We start from the raw sequence: 20,486 nt of genomic DNA on the forward strand, positions 1-20,486 counted from the left end.
AGGGAGAGGTAAAAAAACCATGAGAACAAGAACCTGAAACCACAGGCAGTTTTGCTACGTGAGACGAGGGAAAGGGGATGTGATGTACTCCTCCTCTTCCTTCTTTGTTCCATGTATAATTTGCATTTCTAAAATAATGCAAGGATATTTTTATTTACCAGCTACATATTGTACATTTTGGTGTATTTTTCCACCTCCTTAGGGGGAAAAAGATGGAGGCATCACGAATGCAACACTATGGAAAGCCAAAACTAACAGACCAGAAAAGTCTGCTATAGTTGAGAAACTTCTATACCAGTGAAATTTAAAAAAAAAATTTTAGACCAGGATTAAGAGGTAGAAGAGAAATATCTGCCCTTTTGCACAGTGTTTCAAGTTTAAATAGCTTTCTGCTACTTAAAAATAATGTAGATACTGGAGACTGTCCTTTAAAATTATAATTTATATATAAAACTACACTTACGTCAATTGTAAAATATTGGCAATACTAGTTTTAATGTATTTAATTACAAAATGGAACACCTTCAAGTTAGAACATAAGACACTTTCAGTGAGTTACATAGGTGCCAAGAGTCATTAAAACAACAAGTTATTAGAAAACTCTCCCCATTCCTTCCTTCTAGTTATTTACCTGTTGGAGAATCAACAGTTGCAAAATTGTGTGTCCCCCGTGACCAAACCCCAGAAGTTGTCTGCTAGATGACCCAATTTGTTTAAAAACTGTCAAGCATGAGAGAATTTTGAAGGTTTAGGTTTCTTTTCAACTAAATCTAAACTTTTCAAAAGCTTCTTTTCCACTCTAGCTCTAGTATTTGCAGAGTTCTAGGAGCCTTAAAAATGTAAGACAGTACCCAATTTCCATGCTTATAAATAAAGCAAGCTTTTTCCTGTCAAAAGGGAAGGATTTTCCAACTCGACAATGTGCACTAGGGGTACCTAACGGGGGGCAGGGGCCATGAAAGCAGAAAAAAGTTCTATTTAGAAATGGCAAGACCAAGATTTCAAGATCTAACCCCTGCCAAATAAGAAATCTTCTTGCCCACCCCCTGCAACACAAGGAAGTCAGATAATATTATACACTAATCTCTCCCCACACCCTCTAAGGAATGCTTACATTCATAATCCTTAAATCTGCAGTTCCTTTAGATTATTTACACTTTTGGCTGAAAGCCACATTGTGGGGTAAAGTACATTTTTGCAGAGATTTTAGGGAGGTTGAAAGGATATTTTTCCTACTGTCGTAGAGTTGAATCCTACTGCCTACCTATACATGGCATTCCAACTGACATAAGAGACACTTCTTGATTTAGTAATAACTAGCACATCATTATAGTATGAGTGGTGGGAATATTAAGAGTTCTTTATCTCCCTAGTTTGAAAGGATATCAAAGATTAAGTACTCCAATAGCAAGGTATCCTCCTGGTTATACTTCATTTTTAAGAATTGAAAGAAGCTACAGAAAACAGCCATACAATCAGCTACTGTGCGCCCTTATAAAGGTCCCACATCTCACATTTATTTTTCAGTTGTTTAAACAGGGGTTAGCTGTAAGAACATAGGGCAAAACTGTTAATGTGTAAACTATCTGCTCTCTGTTGCAGTGGGGCTATACCATAATGCTAAACATGTATTGGACTGGCTGCCTGGTTCATCCAGATATTAAATTTCCTTAGACTGAGACAACGAAGGGACTATGAAACTAAGTTAATGAACCCTCTCACTCTGCATTTCAAAAAATGGTTCATGATCAACTTTTAAGTGGCCAGCAGAGCTAAGGGAAGGACTTGGTTCTGAGGCCTGGATCTCTGTCAGTGCCAAAGAGGTCAGACAAGAACTTGGATAGCTGAAGAGACTGATCTCTAGAAAGAGAAACATGCTTTCAATTATCCACTGTACTTTCAAGGGTCTGTGGCCTTCCTGGTAAGGCTACGGAGTCTTCCATCTAAGAGGCACCCCCCCGCAATTCCTCCCTCCCTCCTAATAAGCCTTGTTCTAAACAAGAGCTCTGTGGTCCATCTGAAAGCTGATTCTGGGATATTCACACAGAGACATGGTAGAAGTTTTTGGTCTCTGAGGCAAGGTAACAAAGGCAATGTCTAGAGCCTAAGCCTCCTTGAGACCATTGGTAGGAGTCAGGGATTACAAGGACTTTTTTTCCCATAAGGTGAGGTTGATGCCAGAACTGTAATCAGCAAGGCCCATAGAAAAGTAGTGGCTACAGATGAGAGCCAAAGCAAACAGGCAGACAATCTAAATTGCATAGGTACAGACAAAATGGAGAAGATGCTATGGTAGGAGCAGATAGACTACTAACCTATCAGCAACAGAAACCTCAGTGGAAGGGAGTTAAGGAGGAAGCCTGATGCATAAGAGGGAGACTTCCAAAGGGGAAGTCATCTCTGCACGGGACAGCACGACAGCTCACCATTTAGGACATCACTAATAAATCTTGGCATTATCCCAAGACTGAAATTTGGCCCCTAGCTAAGGGAGAGCAAAACCCACCAATATGGTAGAAGCTCAGAAAAGTAAAAGGGATAATGTATGTACTATACACAATGTATGAAATATTTACACTTTAGCATATACAAGTGCTGAACAGTAAGATGCTGGCTTTCCACATTTAGGCCCCAATCCTGCAAACACTTATGGACATCGAATAATTTATTCACAAGCATAGAATTAAGTAGGCATGTATATATTTATTTATTTATGTTTACAAGATCAGGGCCTTAAACAAATGTATTAAATATTGTGTTGTGTTTTCATATACAGAAGTCTAAAAAAAAAAAAAAAACCCAAAACACATGGCTTGGCCTGTGCAGAGAGACTCTTGTGCACTCGGAGTGGAAAAGATGAGGAGAATGAACACACCCCATCCCAGAGCCAGAGAGAGAACTGTGCAAGTGATGAACTATATAATCATCTCCTCTCTTAGCTTTTCAGCATGATCATAAAATAAGTTTACACCCAGCCTTGAGTCAAACTGCTCAGATTTAAGATCACAGTTTTTACAAGCCTTATCTACTGGACTATGGAACACTAAGCCTATGATTTGGACTTGAACAATGTCTACTCTGAACAACCTACTTGTTATTGGGACAGAAAAGTATGAAGAAAAATTTAATTCAGACCCACCCATAAATAAGGATGCTCTGCTCCTACCTACTTAATCTAGTATCAGATCAGCAGTATCTTTTTAAGTAGGGCTCTACCAAATTCACAGTCCATTTTGATCAATGTCACGGTCATAGGATTTTAAAAATCGTAAATTTCATGATTTCGGCTATTTAAATCTGAAATTTCACAGTGTTGTAATTGTAGTGGTCCTGACCCAAAAAGGAGTTGTGTGTGGGGGGGTGTGTGTGCAGGGGGGGGTGGTTCTGATACCGCTATCCTTACTTCTGCGCTGCTGCTGGTGGCAGTACTGCCTTCAGAGCTGGGTAGCTGGAGAGCAACGGCTGCTGGCTGGGAGCCCAGCTCTGATGGCAGAGCTGCTGCCAGCAGCAGCACAGAAGCTGTGGTATGGTTTAGAAACTGGGCAGTTAAAATTCAGTGCAAATCTGATTGTGGACACTTGAACAGATTTTTAATTTGAAATGATTCAAGAGCATCCACACGAGGGGGGTTACACTGCTTTGACTATGCCAGTCTCTAAACAGATTTAAATTGGTACAACTTGTGTTTAGATAAGGCCCCATGTTCAGAAGCTGTAGAGAGAACAGTACAGGCAGACACCTGTAGTTGCACAGGACCCCAATGAAGTAAATGGAACTCCACACTGAATTCCAGCCACATGGTTCTCTTTGTAGGATTAGGTCTTTAGCAATTTCGATTACCTCTTAAAGTTGCAGAGGATTTTGAAATAAAATGGTACAAAAAGCATAAAACGCAGCTTAGCGTGAAAACAGCTTTTATGCTATTATCTACTAAACTCATCACTGGGTATTTTTGTAGTGTGTATCAGGAATGGGTTCCAGACTCCTTGTAACTTTTACACCTTGCAGGGCCAATTTGTTGGTTTACTAATCCCTCATTAAGGGCAATTAAACTCAAGGCATCTTCCCCCTCTTCATCTCTCTTTTTTAAATAGGTCCCCTCTATCATTATCCTAAAAGGTGACCCAGAAGAGGAGGAAAAATATTTGAGCTTGTGACCTTTTTTACTTCTTTAGCTCAGTGGTTTGAGCACTGGCCTGCTAAACCCAGGGTTGTGAGTTTAATCCTTGATGGGGCCATTTAGGGATCTGGGGCAAAAACTGGGGATTGGCCCTGCTTTGAGCAGGGGGTTAGACTAGATGACCTCCTGAGATCCCTTCCAACCCTGATATTCTATGATTCTATACAGTGCATAAATGAGGCCTGAAAGGTTTATTCTGAAGACTATTTTGGGGGTGGAGAGGTGGTACATAGGATAAAGGTCTTCTCTACTGCAGAAGACTCCAATGTCTGGAAAATTAGAGTATGAAAGCTGAAGCAGTTGAGAAGGCAAGGGCTTTTATAACCAGACTTTTAATCTGTGGTTTGTGTTTCCATTCTTCAGCAAAGGCTCAGACAACTATTAATTTGAACTACAATGTTTAAGGAAGATTTAAGCTTTTTTTAGAAAAAAAAAAATTAGAAGTCAAGAACTAGTCAACGCTAATCCATGATCTATTTGTTTTAATTCTTGATTTTCTGGCTAAAGAGAAAAGCATTCTTTTCTACTCAGTTTTCCGTTAGGCTTGTATTTCCACTTCAGTGATGGAATGAAGTCATGTACTTTGTGTGTTCCTTTGAAACATTACTTAATTTCTGAACCAAAGTTCTTCAAAATAAATAAAAGGCAGCAAGTCTGATGTTTTTAGCAGCATAAGCTGTTTGACTTAGCATGTGAGCATGTACACTCACTGAAAAATTTCAGAATGGAATTTTAACCCAGTCTTTTTAAATAGTTGTGTTCTAAGTTATAAGGACCAATTTTGTGCTTATCCTCTTAAAATAGTTAATTTGTAACCCAACGTTGCTTGTAAAATAAAGAGACTCCTCTTGAAAAAGTCTATTGAGACAGGAGTAGGAGAAGCCATTTGTGGAAACTACCACTGTTTCCAGTCACTCCCTCCTTGATCATCTTTTATTTCATCACGAAATCTGCAATGTTGTTGCTCACTAAACTAGCCTGTCTTGGTATTTTAAGTTTTTTGAATTCAGTAGAAAGATCAAGACAGACATTTGACAGAGAATGTCATACACATCTTTTAAAGTGTTCTGTGCCAGTATAGTACAAAAGAAAGGTCAACTAATTTATAATGTTTGGGCTTTAATGTAGATTTTAAAGGTTATACTGCCCTCTGTGATCATAATGTCCCTCCCAAGAAGTTCTATGGAACTGCTCTGAAGGAAATCAGTCTTCTGGGTACCTCTGAGCCAGGAAACAGCCAGCACTACTTTCACCTTTGTCTGCCTATCCTCCCTTTCCTAAACGAGGATCCTAGTTCAATTTCCTCTGAAAGTGCCAGCCTCCAACTGCCCCAGGTAACAAATATCAAGTTCAGATTGGCTCAAAACTTTAAGTGCTTGCTGGCAGCTTGGGTGGGGAGAGGGGAAGAAGAGAACAACTGCAACTCACATACCTAGACAGATAACATGGTAAGAAACACGGCTAGACTGGCACTAAAGTTTTAAAGTTACAGAATACGGAAATACTTCTTAGTCATACAGCATGCTATGAACTTGTCTTTACCAGATGGGACTCATCTGTGTCTCCAAAATAAATGACACTATCAGACTGCTAAGAGATACTTGCCTCTATACAAGATAATCCTTTCTATGATGCAACATCTGCTTATTAACACTGAACCGCAAAACATTACATCTCAGATATTAGTTTGTCCTAAATGTTTCTTCTCCCATTACAAGCAAATGTGGGCATTAGGTCATATTCACCCAAATCGCCCCTCTTCTCCCCCTCCCCTCCCACAACATGCAGTACAATTAAAAGTTATTTTTCAGGGTTTACAAAGCAGATTTAGAACATCAATCACTAATGTTTAGATAGTAGATAAAAATTCAAATTGGACAGGCTGGACTTTGTCACAGACCTTTTGTGCCTTTCATGGCAAGGTGGGAGAAACATGCTGAAAGTAAATACAGCAGCTCAATAACCTTAGGAAGTTCAGTTTTTAAAAAAGTATATTACATAGCTTCAGATTGTCCCATATGTTTACTGCATCTAATTTACTATACTTCAAGGGCAATTTTTCTAACAAGAAAGCTATCAGTTTTAATATAGTAACTCATGCCTTCTTAAATGAGTTTTTAGTACACAGTAGTATCTACCTACTTACATTCATCATTTAAGTAAGGGCATGGCTACACTGGAAACTTCAAAGCACTGTCACGAGAGTGCTCTGAAGTGCGAGTGCAGTCACGCAAGGGCTGGGAGAGAGCTCTCAGTGCTCCTGGTAATCCACCTCCAGGAGGCGATTAGCTCCCAGTGCTGGTAATGCAGCTCCCAGTGCTTGGAGCCTGTTTACACTAGCGCTTTAAAGCACTCTGACTTGCTGTGCTGGGGAGGGGGGTGGTGTGTGATTTTTCACACCCCTGAGCCAGCAAGTTAGAGCACTATAAAATGTAAGTGTAACCAAGCCTTAAGAGTTCTTGTATTGGCAGTATCCTAAAAACAGATCCAGGAGTCACAATCTGAAATCTACTCCAGGATAATTATGTAAATTTGGGGAATCTCAGCTAAATAGCACTTGAAAGAACGAGGGTCAAGGAATTTTCCAGCTGAGGCATACTTCCCCTTTGCTATATAAATGTAATAAAAGCTCTTTTGACAGTAAAAGGATTCAAAGCAACACAAACTATGAATTTTAGCTACCATTCTATAGAAGGGTGGCAAGAGACAACTACAAAAGAAACAGTGCTATAAGCTATATAATACTTCTACTTGGGTTCTGTGAATTAAACAGAATAATTCCTTTTTTTTTTTATACTTTCAGATGTTAGTCGGTCACAGGCAGAATGCTTATCAGTGCAAGTTAGTGAGGTTTTACTTATTGAATAAAGTGGGAGGTAGGCAGGATTTAGTTCCCTAAGCATTTTTTTTAAAGATAGCACAATTACAGACAGTGTTATTTTCTTACATAAAGAAATGAGAGGGTTAGAGAGATAGGAATATGGCAATGCGAAGTGTTGCCTAGAATACAGCCTCCTTTACAGGAGAATTTGTGGTTCTAGGGTGGCTAGTCCAGGGCCCCAATTCTCTATTACCCTATCCTCATGTAATTATTTATGGCACGGCAAAGTGAGTGTAAAACACCAACACGTCAGAATGGTAGTTGTCACAGTTCAGGGCAATGACATCTGTATTCCCCCTCAGTGATCCAGCAAGGGCACCCACTTTCATGCTTCTGGACTCCTAGCCATTTCTCTTCTTCAGTGGAGACTCACATTTCTCTCCTCTGAGCACAGTATTTCCAGGCTGAACAATTCCCTGCCTTCACTGCGTTATTCCCAGCAAAAGAGAGCCTGCCTAAACAGACCTGCTTCACTATTCGTCTCAGAGATGAAACGGTGTCATTGCTAATTAGAAGTTACTACCCAGTTCATTCTAAGCAAGCATATTTTATTAAGGTAAAAGCACGGCAGAGAAAACATTAAAAAAACAATAAAGGAACCTACACACATGCCAATAAGATTACCAGAGATCACCCCCATCCATCTATACACAAGGGCTCTAGTTGGTGTCAGTCCTTCCAACGCTTTCCTAAGGTCTCAGGGTCCTGTCCATTTACTGGATCAGAATGAATGCCCTGGGCCTGTTTAAAACCAGGCTATTTATCCAAAAATCCTTTTTTGTCTATTGGTCCCTAGAGAATCCACTTTGGGTCTTTGAACTGTCCTCCTGCAACAGGTGATCACCAGACAAAAGGTCTCCCCTCTGAGCGAAGTTTCATAGGCTTAGATTGTAGGTTGGGGGTTGCAATCCCCTCCTGCCCAGTACAGTACTTCCTAGGAATTCCACTTCACACATATCATCCCAAAAGATTAATTGTCTGCGCTATATTGGTCAATGTAATCTTTTGAAGTTCACATTATCTCCCAAAGATTAAATTAATCCTTCCTCCTCCTAGCGAAGTTCCATACAAGCCCACAATAGTACATAAACATATGCATTTTCAATACAATGGACCCCAAAGCTATTAAACATCATTCGGTAAGGTTTTACTTAATTCCATAGGGTTTGCCCAAGGTATTGTAGGACACTGTTTTAAACTTAGTTTCTACTGTTGTAAGTAACTTCAACGTGCACAAAAACAGAGACCCCTGGTCTGAAAATTCTAGAATTATAAGATCAAAGCCCAACAAATAGAGCTGGTCAAACGTCAAAGTTTTTTGGAGTGAAAAAAGACTTGGGGGGGCAGACAAAGACTCATTCCTGTTCTTCAGCCAGCTATATTAATAAGGCCAACTTGGCTCTTCAGCCCAAGATAAATAAATGAGCACTATTTCAGCTTAATGGGAGGGTGTCTCTGGGATAGAAACCTCAAAACAGAGTCCTCTCTGGTCTAAATGGACATTAGAAAATACCACACCAGTTTTTAAACTGGAATTCAGGTTTGCACTGGTGTCCTTGGCCAAAACATTCTACCCCCCTCCACTGACATGCAACAAAACTACATGCTGCCCTCTATCCCAGAGGTGGCTGAATTTCAGTGGAGCTTTATGCAAATAGTTCAAGTGTTTGGGAACCTTTTGGCTGCAAAGCATTAGATTACATGCATACACAGATATGGCTATGATATCTGTGTGAGAAGTTTAACTGATCCTGCATCAATAGTTTCACGTGCATACTGCTCACTCACCCCCTCCCTGGGGCTTTCAATGTTGTTGACCTCTGAGCAGCTTCAAACAATTGCCATTAAAAGAAAAACCTACTTCCCAGAGAAACATTTCTCCTCCTCTCCCAAACACAGGCTTCCTGCAGCCCCTCCCACACTACATTTGTACCAACTTCACCTTGAACAAGCATTCAGTCTCAGATGAGTGACAGGTTTAAGATCCAATGTCTCAAATTTTCATGGCTTAAGACAAAAAATAAAAACAAAAAACATTCCCAACTTTTCAGTGAGACAAAGCAATTTTATTTAGCCCTGGAAAGTTCCAAAATTTTAAGCTTTAAACTTGTCATAACATCGAGTTTGTCATTTTATTAATGCAGCCTGGCTTTTAAAAAGTGAAGAGAACTTTTGAAGTCTTCCACTAAAAAAAGCTAACATACTTTTAATTATTTGGCTTATTACAGAATAGGGGATGTGGTAAAGACTTTATTAGCACTTACTTAGTGTGCCATATTTGTACACACAAGAACTGCTGTAACACACAACCATTTCTGATTACTTCAACACAGCACTACTCCTCTTGATGACAAATGGTTCACAGACCACAGCAAACAATAGATTCTTTGTATTAAAATGGTAAACACCAAGGAAATCTGCAAGCCACTGCATGAAACTCCTTTACAGATTAGACACTTTTGTCACAACAGCTGTACACAAAAAAATTGCATCCTGTTAATATAGTTCAATGTATTTACAAGAATAAGCTCTTTACACCCTAAACTGAAGCTTTTAAAACATGAATGGCTTTGTTTACAGAAGTTGCTGAATGTATTGCCACTCAGTCTAGACTCTAAAAATGGAGTTCAAAGTTTGCTCCATGGTTAGCAAGAGCCGTAAATATTAGTGTTTGACTAACACTAGAAATAAACATTCTAGACTTTCAGGCTTACAAACAATTTCAGGGATTTTTAGCCATTTGACATTGCTTTAGTAGTTTTTTGACCGTGTAATAGAATACCCTTTTGTAATCAAATAAAACAAAGCTTAATATTATGGATAAGCCCTATAAAATATTTCAAGACCACTTGGTATCTTTATTAAATTTAAGGGATCAATCTGGAAAACCACTACCAGTGTGAGTGCAAGTTCAGGTGCTTAACTCAAACCCAAACCAGTAATACTCGTGTTTTTCGCTCAGTGGTGGCATTGCTTTGAAAGTTTACTCTCTCATGGTACACCCCCTGGAGGATGCATTAACCTTAAGATCCTTCAGTCCATATCTGGTGGAAGCTGAAGATCCTATGGTAAATTTGTTGCCTAGGAACACGCACTATCACAGTCCAGGTTTCCCTTCTCAAAGTAGATTTTGTCCAATGACTAAATACGCTGGCCACTGTAGCATGAACACAACCTGCTTAGAATGTCTCAGCACTACCAGTATATAACATTACTATTCAAGAGGTGCTCTATGAACGTTATGGGTCTAAGTATGGCACCGCCAGAGCAGATGAATGGGTGAGGAAGTGAGAACAGGGAAAGCAGATGAAAGGAGAGGCCAGTAATGTACACTTCCAGAGGGTCATGTCCAGGCAGTTCAGAAAACACAGTGTGAGGGTCCGGGGGAAGTGGAAGAGTAAGAACGTGCCCAGAAAGGGATGAGAGGCACAAGCTATACCCATTGGAAAGCTCTTACTAGTAATCAGGCTCTCCGCAGTTACCTCGGAGGCATCATGGTAAACGAAGGGATATTCTTAGGGAACTGAATGTGTGAGAAGAGAACATGAAAAGAGGTGGCAACACTTACAATTTCCCCAAAGTAAGGCATTATCATCTGTGCCTAGTTTCAGAGACCATGCCAATCCCATGTGTGTCAAAAATGCTTTATTAAATATTATTTCCCAATGCACCTTTTAGGTAGCGAAGCATTATTTGATTTGACCACAAGCCTTTTCTCCCCCTTCTTTTCTTAGGTTTCACCCATTCCACAGCTACCTGCTTCCCTCCATCACATTACACATTCTCTGTGGGCATCTGTGGAGTGCACTGCCTTAAAAACTTTACATTCTAGTCAAGGAGACGCTTTGAGTGATAAATAATAATTACTATTTGCTCTCACGTAAAGAGAGGTCAGTGCAAGCCAAGATGGAATTGTTTTGTTAATAATAAGTGATGTGAGAGGCAGGCTGAGCTGTAGGAAAAAAAAATGTTTTATTAGCATGCAGAAGGTGGCATGAAAGCCTTGCCCCAGCTTGCATTCCTGAGCCCCTGGTGCCACTGCAAACTGCGTTCTTTCTGAAATGCAACCTTCTCTTCAGTTCTACTCTTACTTCATTAGCGATACTGCTACTAAGAGTAGAACTGAAGAGAGGGTTGCATTTCAGAAAGAACGCAGTGCTAATTACACACACATGCAAATGTGTAAAGGTCATGAAGTAATTTTAGTCTCAAAATCTGACCTACTTTTAAAATTATCAGGTTTTTTGTTGTATAATGTCTCCAAATAGAAGCGCAGAGCTTTTTTCTTTACTATAAGGTAGCCCACTTTTTTTTGTTTTTAAATTTCGAATAAGACAAGACATTAAACCACCATTTCTCAAATGCAGCCACCATGGCCACATGCAGCCACCAGGGGGTTTCCCTGTTGCCACGGCAGTTTCCTGGGCAGTGGTGGGGGAAGCATCAGCCCCTCCCCTTTTTTCCCTGTTGCTCCTGCACGTATCACCTCTCTGGAGAGAGGTGGAACACACAACGCTTAAGGATCAAGGTGTGTGGGGGGGTGGGAGGAGAAGGAGACAAGTGGCAAGGACCGGTAAAGTACAAATATAAATATACTGCTTATATTACTCGTGAGTACTTTTAAACATTAAATTGGCTTTGATAGCTAAACCAATCTTGAAAGGATAGTAAAAATTCATCTTGGGGGGAGGAGGAATTAAGTGCAATAGACGTTGCGAACAGCTTGTGAGTGTCAACATATACAAGAGTTTTGTTAATTTTAGACTCAAAGACCCAGTTACGCCAATCTGATACGAAGAATTGAAGGAGATAATTCCTTTATGAAACATGAAGGCAGGAGTCCACTGTCCTCCACAGTTAAAGGTACATAATGAGGAATAGAGCCAGGTTTTGGGATGGAGGTACAGAAGGGGAAAAGTTTATCACGACTATTTTCTCAGGTGTTTAAAAATGAATTCTTCTGACCGTACTCACCCCCTTTTTAGGGGTTGCCTTCCAGGAAAGTAAGAGACTGAACTTTAGAGGCATAAATGTAGAGAGCGCCAATCTCACAAATCTGTAGAAGCTAAATATGAAATCTGCTTTCCGGTATTCACAAAACTTGTATGCACTTGACTAAATCAGGAAACATACCCTGAGACTTATCTGACCAGTCACTGCCGCACACAGCTTGGGGGTAGGGGGAAACATCCACAGGTAACAGCCCCACATAAAAAGGAACCAAGACCAAATAAGTCTGAGAAAGTTGCCATCAGCACACAGACATTCCACCAGCAGAAGGCAAGACTAGGTTTGTTAAGTAAATCATTCATTACACAGGACTTGCTCAGCTCTGATCACAAAAAGAATTTACTAAAAAATCCAAATTATATGCTGGGCAAAAAGTTAGAGATAAATCACTATCAAACTCAGTACAAACAAAAAAAGTGACTGATGTTCGTATACAGAGCTTTGGTTGTAGATCCTGAAAGAACCATTCCACATCTGTACAAAAAGATTACTGCATTAGAAAAAAGTCAAATACCTTCCTCTATTGCCATTGTGTCCATATCAATCTCACAATGCCCTTCACTGGCTTCCTCTCACCTTCCAAGTCAAGCTTTTCATGTTCCAGGCCCAACACAACTCACTTCCTGCCAACAACTACGCTCCCTCCCTATTGCCACCTACACACTTTCTTCTGCTGCCCCTTACATTTGTGGCTTCCCCTCCCTCATTTACTGAGAAGGGTTTCACCAAAGTACACTTCTGTAAACCCTTCCCTAGCAACTTCTGCAGAACTTTGAGTTTAGACTTTTTTCTACTATTTTGTTTTTAAGATAAACAAATCTCAGGCAGAGTCTAGGTAAATCCCTTCAGAACAGGATGACATCTACTTATACTTGCTCAAATAATTTAGTATGCATAATCTAGGGAACCATTGTCTAAGGAACTTACACAATTTTGGTTTGCTAGTAATTGACTGATAATTGCTTCCATCCCAAACGGCTTCCATCCCAACCTCCAAACACACATGGATTGGGGACCTAAAGTTGTGCACTAAATAGCTTATTTAAGAGCGTGTCTACCTTCAGAACAGCTACACTTTGTACTTATTACATGCTTGTTGAAAAATCCACAATTTTAGTTTAATTGTGTTGGTATTTTTTGGAGCTGCCATATAGTACTGCTGATAGTTTTTAATTCATCTTATAGCAGTTTCTGTAAGGTAAAATGTATATCACAAGACTCAATAGAAATCCCCTCAAATGTAGCTGACAGTGCTGGGATATGATTGGGTTAATTTAGTAGTAAGGGGAAAAAGCTATTAAAAAATACAAGCCACTAGAGCAGTAGTACTGCCAGTGTCCTGATTTTAAGCAATGAATCTCTTTGTATAAAATGACAAATGGAACCAAAAAGGTAATGATCTCTAGAGCAGAGGTTCTCAAACAGTGGTCTGTGAGCTCCATTCAGGTGGTCCACGGATAGTTCTCTCTAAGGTGTGAGCCTGGGCAGCTGCACACAAGAAAACAAATGGCCACAGGCCATGGCTCATGGAGCAGGCGTGGCTCCACTAAATTGGTGTCTGGACCTGGAGAAGATGTAAGGTGAGGTGGTGGCCCGGGGGGGGGGGGGCGGGAGGAGAATAAGGGGTAGGTGGGAGGGGGCAGAGGGGTGACAAGAAGGGGTGGGGGGAATTTGGGATGTGCAGGGCTGTGGCAGCCAGAGAAAGAGGCAACTTTCCCCAGATCCAGAGCTGCAGCTGCCAGGGAGAGACCCCTCCTCCTTCTCAGCCCCAGCTCGGGGGCTGCCACAGCAGGGGAGAGAGGGCACATCCATCGCATTAGAAACGTAAGAATACTGATATTAAAATATGAGTTGTGTGCTTTTATCTGTAGAACCAAAAAATGTTAATTATTAAGTTTTTTTTTAATATAGTGCTTTTATCCAAAGCACTTTACAATAGTTAGCTAATGGTACAAACACCATTTGGAAAGATCGTTAAGTAATCCGCCGAGACCCTCAGCAATTTTCAAGTGGTCCACGAAAATTTTTTTTGAGAACCACTGCTCTAAACTGTGTACGTTTGTTTTGTTGGTTTTGCTTTCAAGGATTTTTTTAAAGTTTTTAAATTACTGAATTAGAGCTTTTTAATCAATTTTAAAAAGGGACTACTATGAAAAATAAGAGCAATCGGTCATCTCAAAGTCTCCCATCAATGATGGTATGAAATATGAACAGATAAATCATATTTTTTTACAGTGATGTGGTGATCTGGTATAAAGGAGTCAACATCTTACCTACTTTAAACGGAAAATAGACAGAATCTAATTTAGTATGTTAACTCCCCTTTAGGAGTCGCTAAATCTTCTGGCCAGAGGGCATTATCCTTTTCTGATCTCTCACAATGCAGTTCCAGCTCTGAAGTGACAGCTTTAATTTCTATCCCACAATGCCCTATAAACTGATAAAAATCCTATTTAATGATAGTAAAAAACAAGCGGCAGGGCTGGGAAGAGTCCAAATTAATCACCCCTAATTTGAAACTGGCAGACTGAGCAACGCATTCTAATAAAGTAATCCCAGTATGATTCTTCTTCTATCCTTTTCCAGTAAACATACGAGTTAGGTCTACTGAACAGCAGATTAAGTACTGATTATAAAGACTGGGTTTATGCTAGATCAGTAAGTGCTGCCACAGAGCCATGCCTGTAAATCCTAGCCAATAAGGCACGTGGCTCAGAAACCAACCAAAGGAGGTGCTGGCTGCCCTTCCCCAGCTGCTCTCACACACACACCTGTCAACATTCTGGCTCTTCCCTATTCACTTAGTAGCCAGCAAAAGGAGAGGAACAATATCAATCTCTGTCAGGTATTGCTCCAGTGTCATGCTCAGTTCAGGTAGAATTAAGAACATGGTTGTAAGCAGCTTTTGTTGATTAGATGAAAGAACTTTTCTTCAGCCTACAGTACCTTTCAGCATAAATTAATCAGAGCCCATGAGTTCAGATTATTCCAACTGAATGATTTCAAAAAGTTTGTTTGCCAATGCCACTTTGGTAGTCTGTGAAAGTTATAGGATAGTCTTTGCAGCACTTTACGCTTTCCACTGACACTACGATATTTCCATCTTAACTGTAAAAACGTCAATACCAAGATGCAAACTGGAGAAACAGCATGGAGGAGGAGGGAAGACAAAATGGATCCGCTTAATAAAGCTCTCAACGGATATGATATTTGTGTGTGCATGCACATTCCTGTTAAGCAGATTGCAAACTGGGTAAATTGTTCATAATGCAATATATTAGAATCTCAAAAAGGTTTTTTTTTAGGGGGGCAGACTTTATAAAAGACCTTCATATGGACATTACTACCTCTCATCAATAGAAAGGCATATATTCTTACATAAAGAAAGGAGAGAGATTGTACTATTTTTACTGAACACTGAATCGTCAGTCAGAAATTTTTTAGACATTCTGCAGTCCATATACATGTTAACCTTGGACTGTAGTACAATGGTCATTGGCAACACAATTAAACAAACTCTTCATTATGATGGGTGGAACATCAATTGCTAGTCACTGGAAGATAAATCTGTTTACCCTTTTTCCAAAGCAGAGCTATAACTAAAAAACCCCAAAGCCACAGAGCTCTGACTTGCTACAGCCGCACCGCATTTTAAAATAAATTGATGACAGGCCTCTGTGGAAGATATACAGTGGCAGTAATGCACTAACTTTGTCCTTTATGGTTAGCAACTTTAAGATTTCCCCTGACAGCAAACTATAGCACACAGCAAAAGCCTGATCCTAAGTCCATTGAATTCAATGAGCTTTTGATCAGGCCTCTAGTCTTTTGAGTGAATTAATTGTTATATGTGGTACGTCCCCAACTAGCAACGGGTTTTCTAAGATATTTATAGCAATGTTGGCAACAACATTTAAAAAAAAAAAAAAAAAAGAAGTGGACCAAGCTTGCACAGAAAAAAAAAATTGAGTTATTTTTGCCTATATTTGGATGAAAATCTAAAATCATGCCTCTTAATAAAATCCTATGTAGTGCTTCCTGTGAGCTGTTACAGAAGAACACTTATATTAGTGTTGACTAGACAGAAACAGAGATAAAAGGCCACAGGACTCTCTTCTAGGATAGGTAGTGTGTGTCTCTCTATAAGATAAAACAAAATAGTTGCAACTTTGTTAACTGCTAACTCTAAAAGTTACATTTGGGAACATAATAAAATCCCTCCCTTTTAAGTTACTCAAGGGTTAGTATTTTTCCTACCAACATACGAAGGTTTTAGAATACAAAATGCATTTGATTTAAAAAAACTTCTTATGCTCTCTTTCTAGTCCAAAAATCAGTTTATAAAATTTATAGTTATAGTTGACACAACCAAGGCCTGATTTTCAGGTCCAGAGCATCTGCAGTTCCCATGAGTTTAAATGCTCAGCACTTTGAAAAAGCAAGGCCTTTGGCATTCTTGTCCTAGAAGTGACCTATTCATTAAGTGACTTATTCAATGAACTTTAAGTATGCATATTAGTTTCAATATCTTTCCAGAGAATACAATATAATTTTTATCAAGCTGTTTGACCTCTGCCTCCCATCTCCAATCAAAGTCCATTACTAAACCCCTTTTCAGTTATAAATTCTGCTGGAACCAGCGAATTCTTTGGCTCTGATATCTTCATGCACACAGAGAGAGTTTACATAGTATACTTCATAATGCATAGAAATAAGTCTATTTCTCCTCTTTTGGAATGATTACATTTTAATAGCAAATGAATCTTAAAAAAAACCAAAACACTTAAGTCACTACAAAATAGACTTAGCCTCAGACACCTTTCAGTCTACAGGCTATAAATGAGCTCTTTTACAAAGGAACACACACATGCCCCTCTACCTTTAAGGCAACCTTGCAAAATTACAAAGATTTACCAACTCAGGTTCAAAGTCTGCTCACCCATGTTAACCATAAATGAACAAAATTAATTATATTTTTGCCCACCAAAAACAGTTACTTGCCCTTGGGGTAGAGTTTTGTATAGTTAGATTAAGGTACTATATAATTTTAAATACTAGTATAAAAAGTTTAAAATTTAAAAAAAGTCTAAATAAATAAAAGTTTAAATTAAGAACTGAAGGATAGGATTTCTGATTGTTAGAATTAGAAATTGTCTCTCTCACTTGAGCACACCTTGTCTCTCCCCACACAACATTTGATTTTTATATTGGATGGTTATATGCAGGGCCATCCCTAGGGGGTGCAGGCCCAGGACAACATCCCCACTCTACTCGAGGCCCCACTCCACCCCTTTTCCCAAGGCCCTGCCCCCTTCCAGCTTTTGCCCCATCCCCCTAACGACTCCGGGAGCTCGAGTGGGGCAGGCTGGGGTCGCTCCTGCTGCTTCCTGCCAGTGAGTGCAGGCCTGACCTCTGCTGCCAGCCTAGCACCCCCTGCACCCTAACCCCACCCCTCGAGGCCAGCCTAGCACCCCCTGCACCCTAACCCCACCCCTCGAGGCCAGCCTAGCACCCCCTGCACAACAGGTACACAAAACCATCAAACCACAAAACCAGTGGCTCTGGTTATATGACTTCATCATGCTGCTATGCCCTGTCAAAAAGATTTGGAATTCGCATGGATCTCTCAAATTGTGATGTCTTAATTTCTATAATCCTTCTAAACATAGAAGGAAATAGAGAAACAAGGCAGGCAAGGTAATATATTTTCTTGGACCAGGACACTCAAACTTCAGAGCTTACCCAGAGCTCTTCTAAAGAGCTCTTCTTCAGGTTTGTGAGATACACTCAGGGTGTTACAGCTAAGTATAAGGTGGAACAGATTGTTCAGCATAAATAGTTAATACATATTTCAAGGGATCATTCAAGATGAAAGGGCCCATTAACACCCCTTCTGTCATGCGGGGGGAAAGGAGGGAGGGGGAAGACAGCTGGGGGGAAAGGGTTATAGATTGTTATAAACCACCGTCTCTGTTCAGTCCGTTCTTTTTAGTGTCTAATAGTTATAATTTAAGCTCCCAGGCTCAACTTTTGAAGGGGTTGTGCTGATTTCCTTTGAGGATTAGGACTGAGACCAGATATAGTGTGATCGCTCTGTGAAAAGTGTTAGAAGGAAACAATCATCTAAAAAAAAGTAAATTACCAATCTACAGTAAAACATAGAATGTACATTGAATGCCACAAGATAGAAGACACGAAATATAACACTCACCGGTTTGGGCATTTTCAGTTCTTGCAGTGGCTCTGTTATTCCAGAAACAAATGCTGGTGCAGTGGCTTGAAGGTGTTTCTTCTATTTTAGAGAGATCTGGTAACAGGAGAGTGGAAAAAGTTCTGGTTTACTGAGAAGGGGGGAAAGTAAAGAACTTTAAAACCTCTGCTGGGATTCTTAAGTAATCAGGGGGAGCAGCAAGGATGATTCAGACATGACCAACAATTACTAAGGAACTCCACTGCTTAAAAAAAAGAAAAGAAAACCACAAGTGACCTCGCCCACTTGGAGGGGGGGGGGAGCGCCAGCTGCAACCAGAGAAGGTCATTTGGCCAGACACACCTTTCCTGAGCGGTATAAGCTTAATAACCTGGGAAAGAAGGAGGAGGGAGCAGAAACTGGAAACTATTGTCAGCCCTTGGTTTGCAACACAGTCCGCCCGCCCGGGCTGCTGCCAGCAGGCAGGTCGGACGCATTCAATACAATTAAGATCCTGCCTTGCAAAGCAGCTGGTTTAGAGTCCTTGCGAGGAGCCGCTGAAGGGTCCTGCCCAGAGAGCCCCTGAGGGGCCAGGGCAGCAGCGGGCTCCCTTTGCCCTTAAACAGCCACCAGGGAAGGGCGGGGGGGGAGCCCAACAGCTCTTGGGGTCAAGCCGAAGGCGGACTCTAGGCTCCGGTCTGCCCACACCCGGAGCCGGCAGGGCTCGCTTGCCTGCCCCCCACTCTGCCTCTGCCGCGCGGCGCTGCGGGCAGCACCGCGCCCCGGAGAAGCGGGGAGACCGGCGGCGGCAGCTCCCGGCGCGCCGATCCCCGCAACACCTGTTGGCAGCGCCGCCCCGTCCTCCCGCGGCCGGACACAGGCGCCAGGGCGGGAAGCTGAGCGGCTTCCCAGGCTCCGGCCCCGCCGGCTAGGAGAGGGGAGCTGCTGGGAGGACCCTTACCCGGCCGTCCTCTGCGGCGACTGGGCACACTGGCAGCCGGCCGTGGGCTGCGCTCGGGTCCCTGTGCGCGCCTCTGGCCCCGCCCCGCCGCTCCCCCTGCAATATGGCCGAGCGGGGGCCCGCCTCCTCGCCGGGCTGTGCCCCAGCCTCCCTCTCTCCGCCTGCCTCCGCGGGACCGCAATCGGCGCGAGGAGCGGCGCGCGCGCCCCCAGTCCTCTCCTCTCCCGTGTGGACAAGCCTGGGTCCGGCTCAGAGTGTCCACACGCGGCGTGAATGCGGGGCTGCCTCCCTGCGCACGCCAGCCCCCAGGCAGGGCTGCTCCCACCTGCACCGCTCTCGGCTTCCCCCCCGGCCAGTCAGCGTGGCGCTCTTCTCCCAGGACTGAGCCTGGGAAATTACCGCCGGGCATTTTAGGGCGCAGTGATGAACGAGCGTTAGGTCCGAGTTTAGCGAGCGAAGCAAACAACAGGAAGGAGCCTCCAGTACAAATAACAACGTGCCTGGGGAATTTACCCAGAGTTGGGTTTGTTTGGATTTAGCGCTGTTGGGGTTTGGACAAAAATTCTTCACCCCACTAGCCCTTCCCCACCCCCGCATTGTACTCTCCACATGTAATTTGAAGAAGCACTTTCTTTGCAACTACCACTTTGGCAGGTGCTTACAATTTTCTCCATTTTCTTCCTTATCATAGAACTGGAAGGGACCTGGAGAGGTCATCTAGACCAGTGCTTCTCAAGCTATCTGATGTGGGGGACCAACAATTTTTTTTCCAATGTGCATGCAGATCAGTAGCTGATGGCTAGTGGACCCGCACCGGTCCATGGACCACCACTTTGAGTAGCACTGGTCTAGACCAGTCACCTGCACTCAGTCAAGGCAGCAGTAAGTATTATCTAGACCACCTGTGACAGATGTTTGTCCAACCTGCTCTTAAAAATCCACAAGGATGGAGATTCCACAACCTCCCAAGGCAATTTATTCCAGTGCTTAACCATGCTGACAGTTAGGACGTTTTTTCTAATGTCCAACCTAAACTGCCCTTGCTGCAATTTAAGCCCATTGCTTCTTGTCCTATCCGCAGAGATTAAGAACAATTTTTCTCCCTCCTCCTTGTAACAACGTTTAATGTACTCAAAAACTGTTATCATGTCACCTCTCAGTCTCCTCTTTTCCAGACTAAACAAACCCAATTTTTTCAATATTCTCTCAGAAGTCATGTTTTCTAGACCTTTAATCATTTTTGTTGCTCTTCTCTGGACTTCTC

The 20,486-nt window shown here is 41.7% G+C and overlaps 1 protein-coding gene across 2 annotated transcripts in view; it reads right to left on the reverse strand.

Moving 5' to 3' along the window:
- EZR (ezrin) overlaps window positions 1-19,395 on the reverse strand; it is a 53,682-nt gene extending 34,287 nt beyond the window's left edge. Inside the window, exons 1-2 of one of the 2 annotated variants that reach the window (XM_073337813.2) lie at window positions 19,223-19,395; window positions 18,283-18,378 (exon numbers count right to left, since the gene is read on the reverse strand). In XM_073337813.2, coding sequence (XP_073193914.1) covers window positions 18,283-18,294 — 12 coding nt within the window. In that variant the 5' untranslated portion in view covers window positions 18,295-18,378; window positions 19,223-19,395. Of the gene's footprint in view, window positions 1-18,282; window positions 18,379-19,100; window positions 19,189-19,222 lie in introns of those variants that run through there. The other variant, XM_073337814.2, reaches the window with a different exon arrangement.
- Between the last annotated feature and the right edge of the window lie 1,091 nt (window positions 19,396-20,486).

This window comes from Lepidochelys kempii, chromosome 3, assembly GCF_965140285.1.
Source record: "Lepidochelys kempii isolate rLepKem1 chromosome 3, rLepKem1.hap1, whole genome shotgun sequence".
In the NCBI taxonomy this organism is placed as follows: Eukaryota; Metazoa; Chordata; order Testudines; family Cheloniidae; genus Lepidochelys; species Lepidochelys kempii.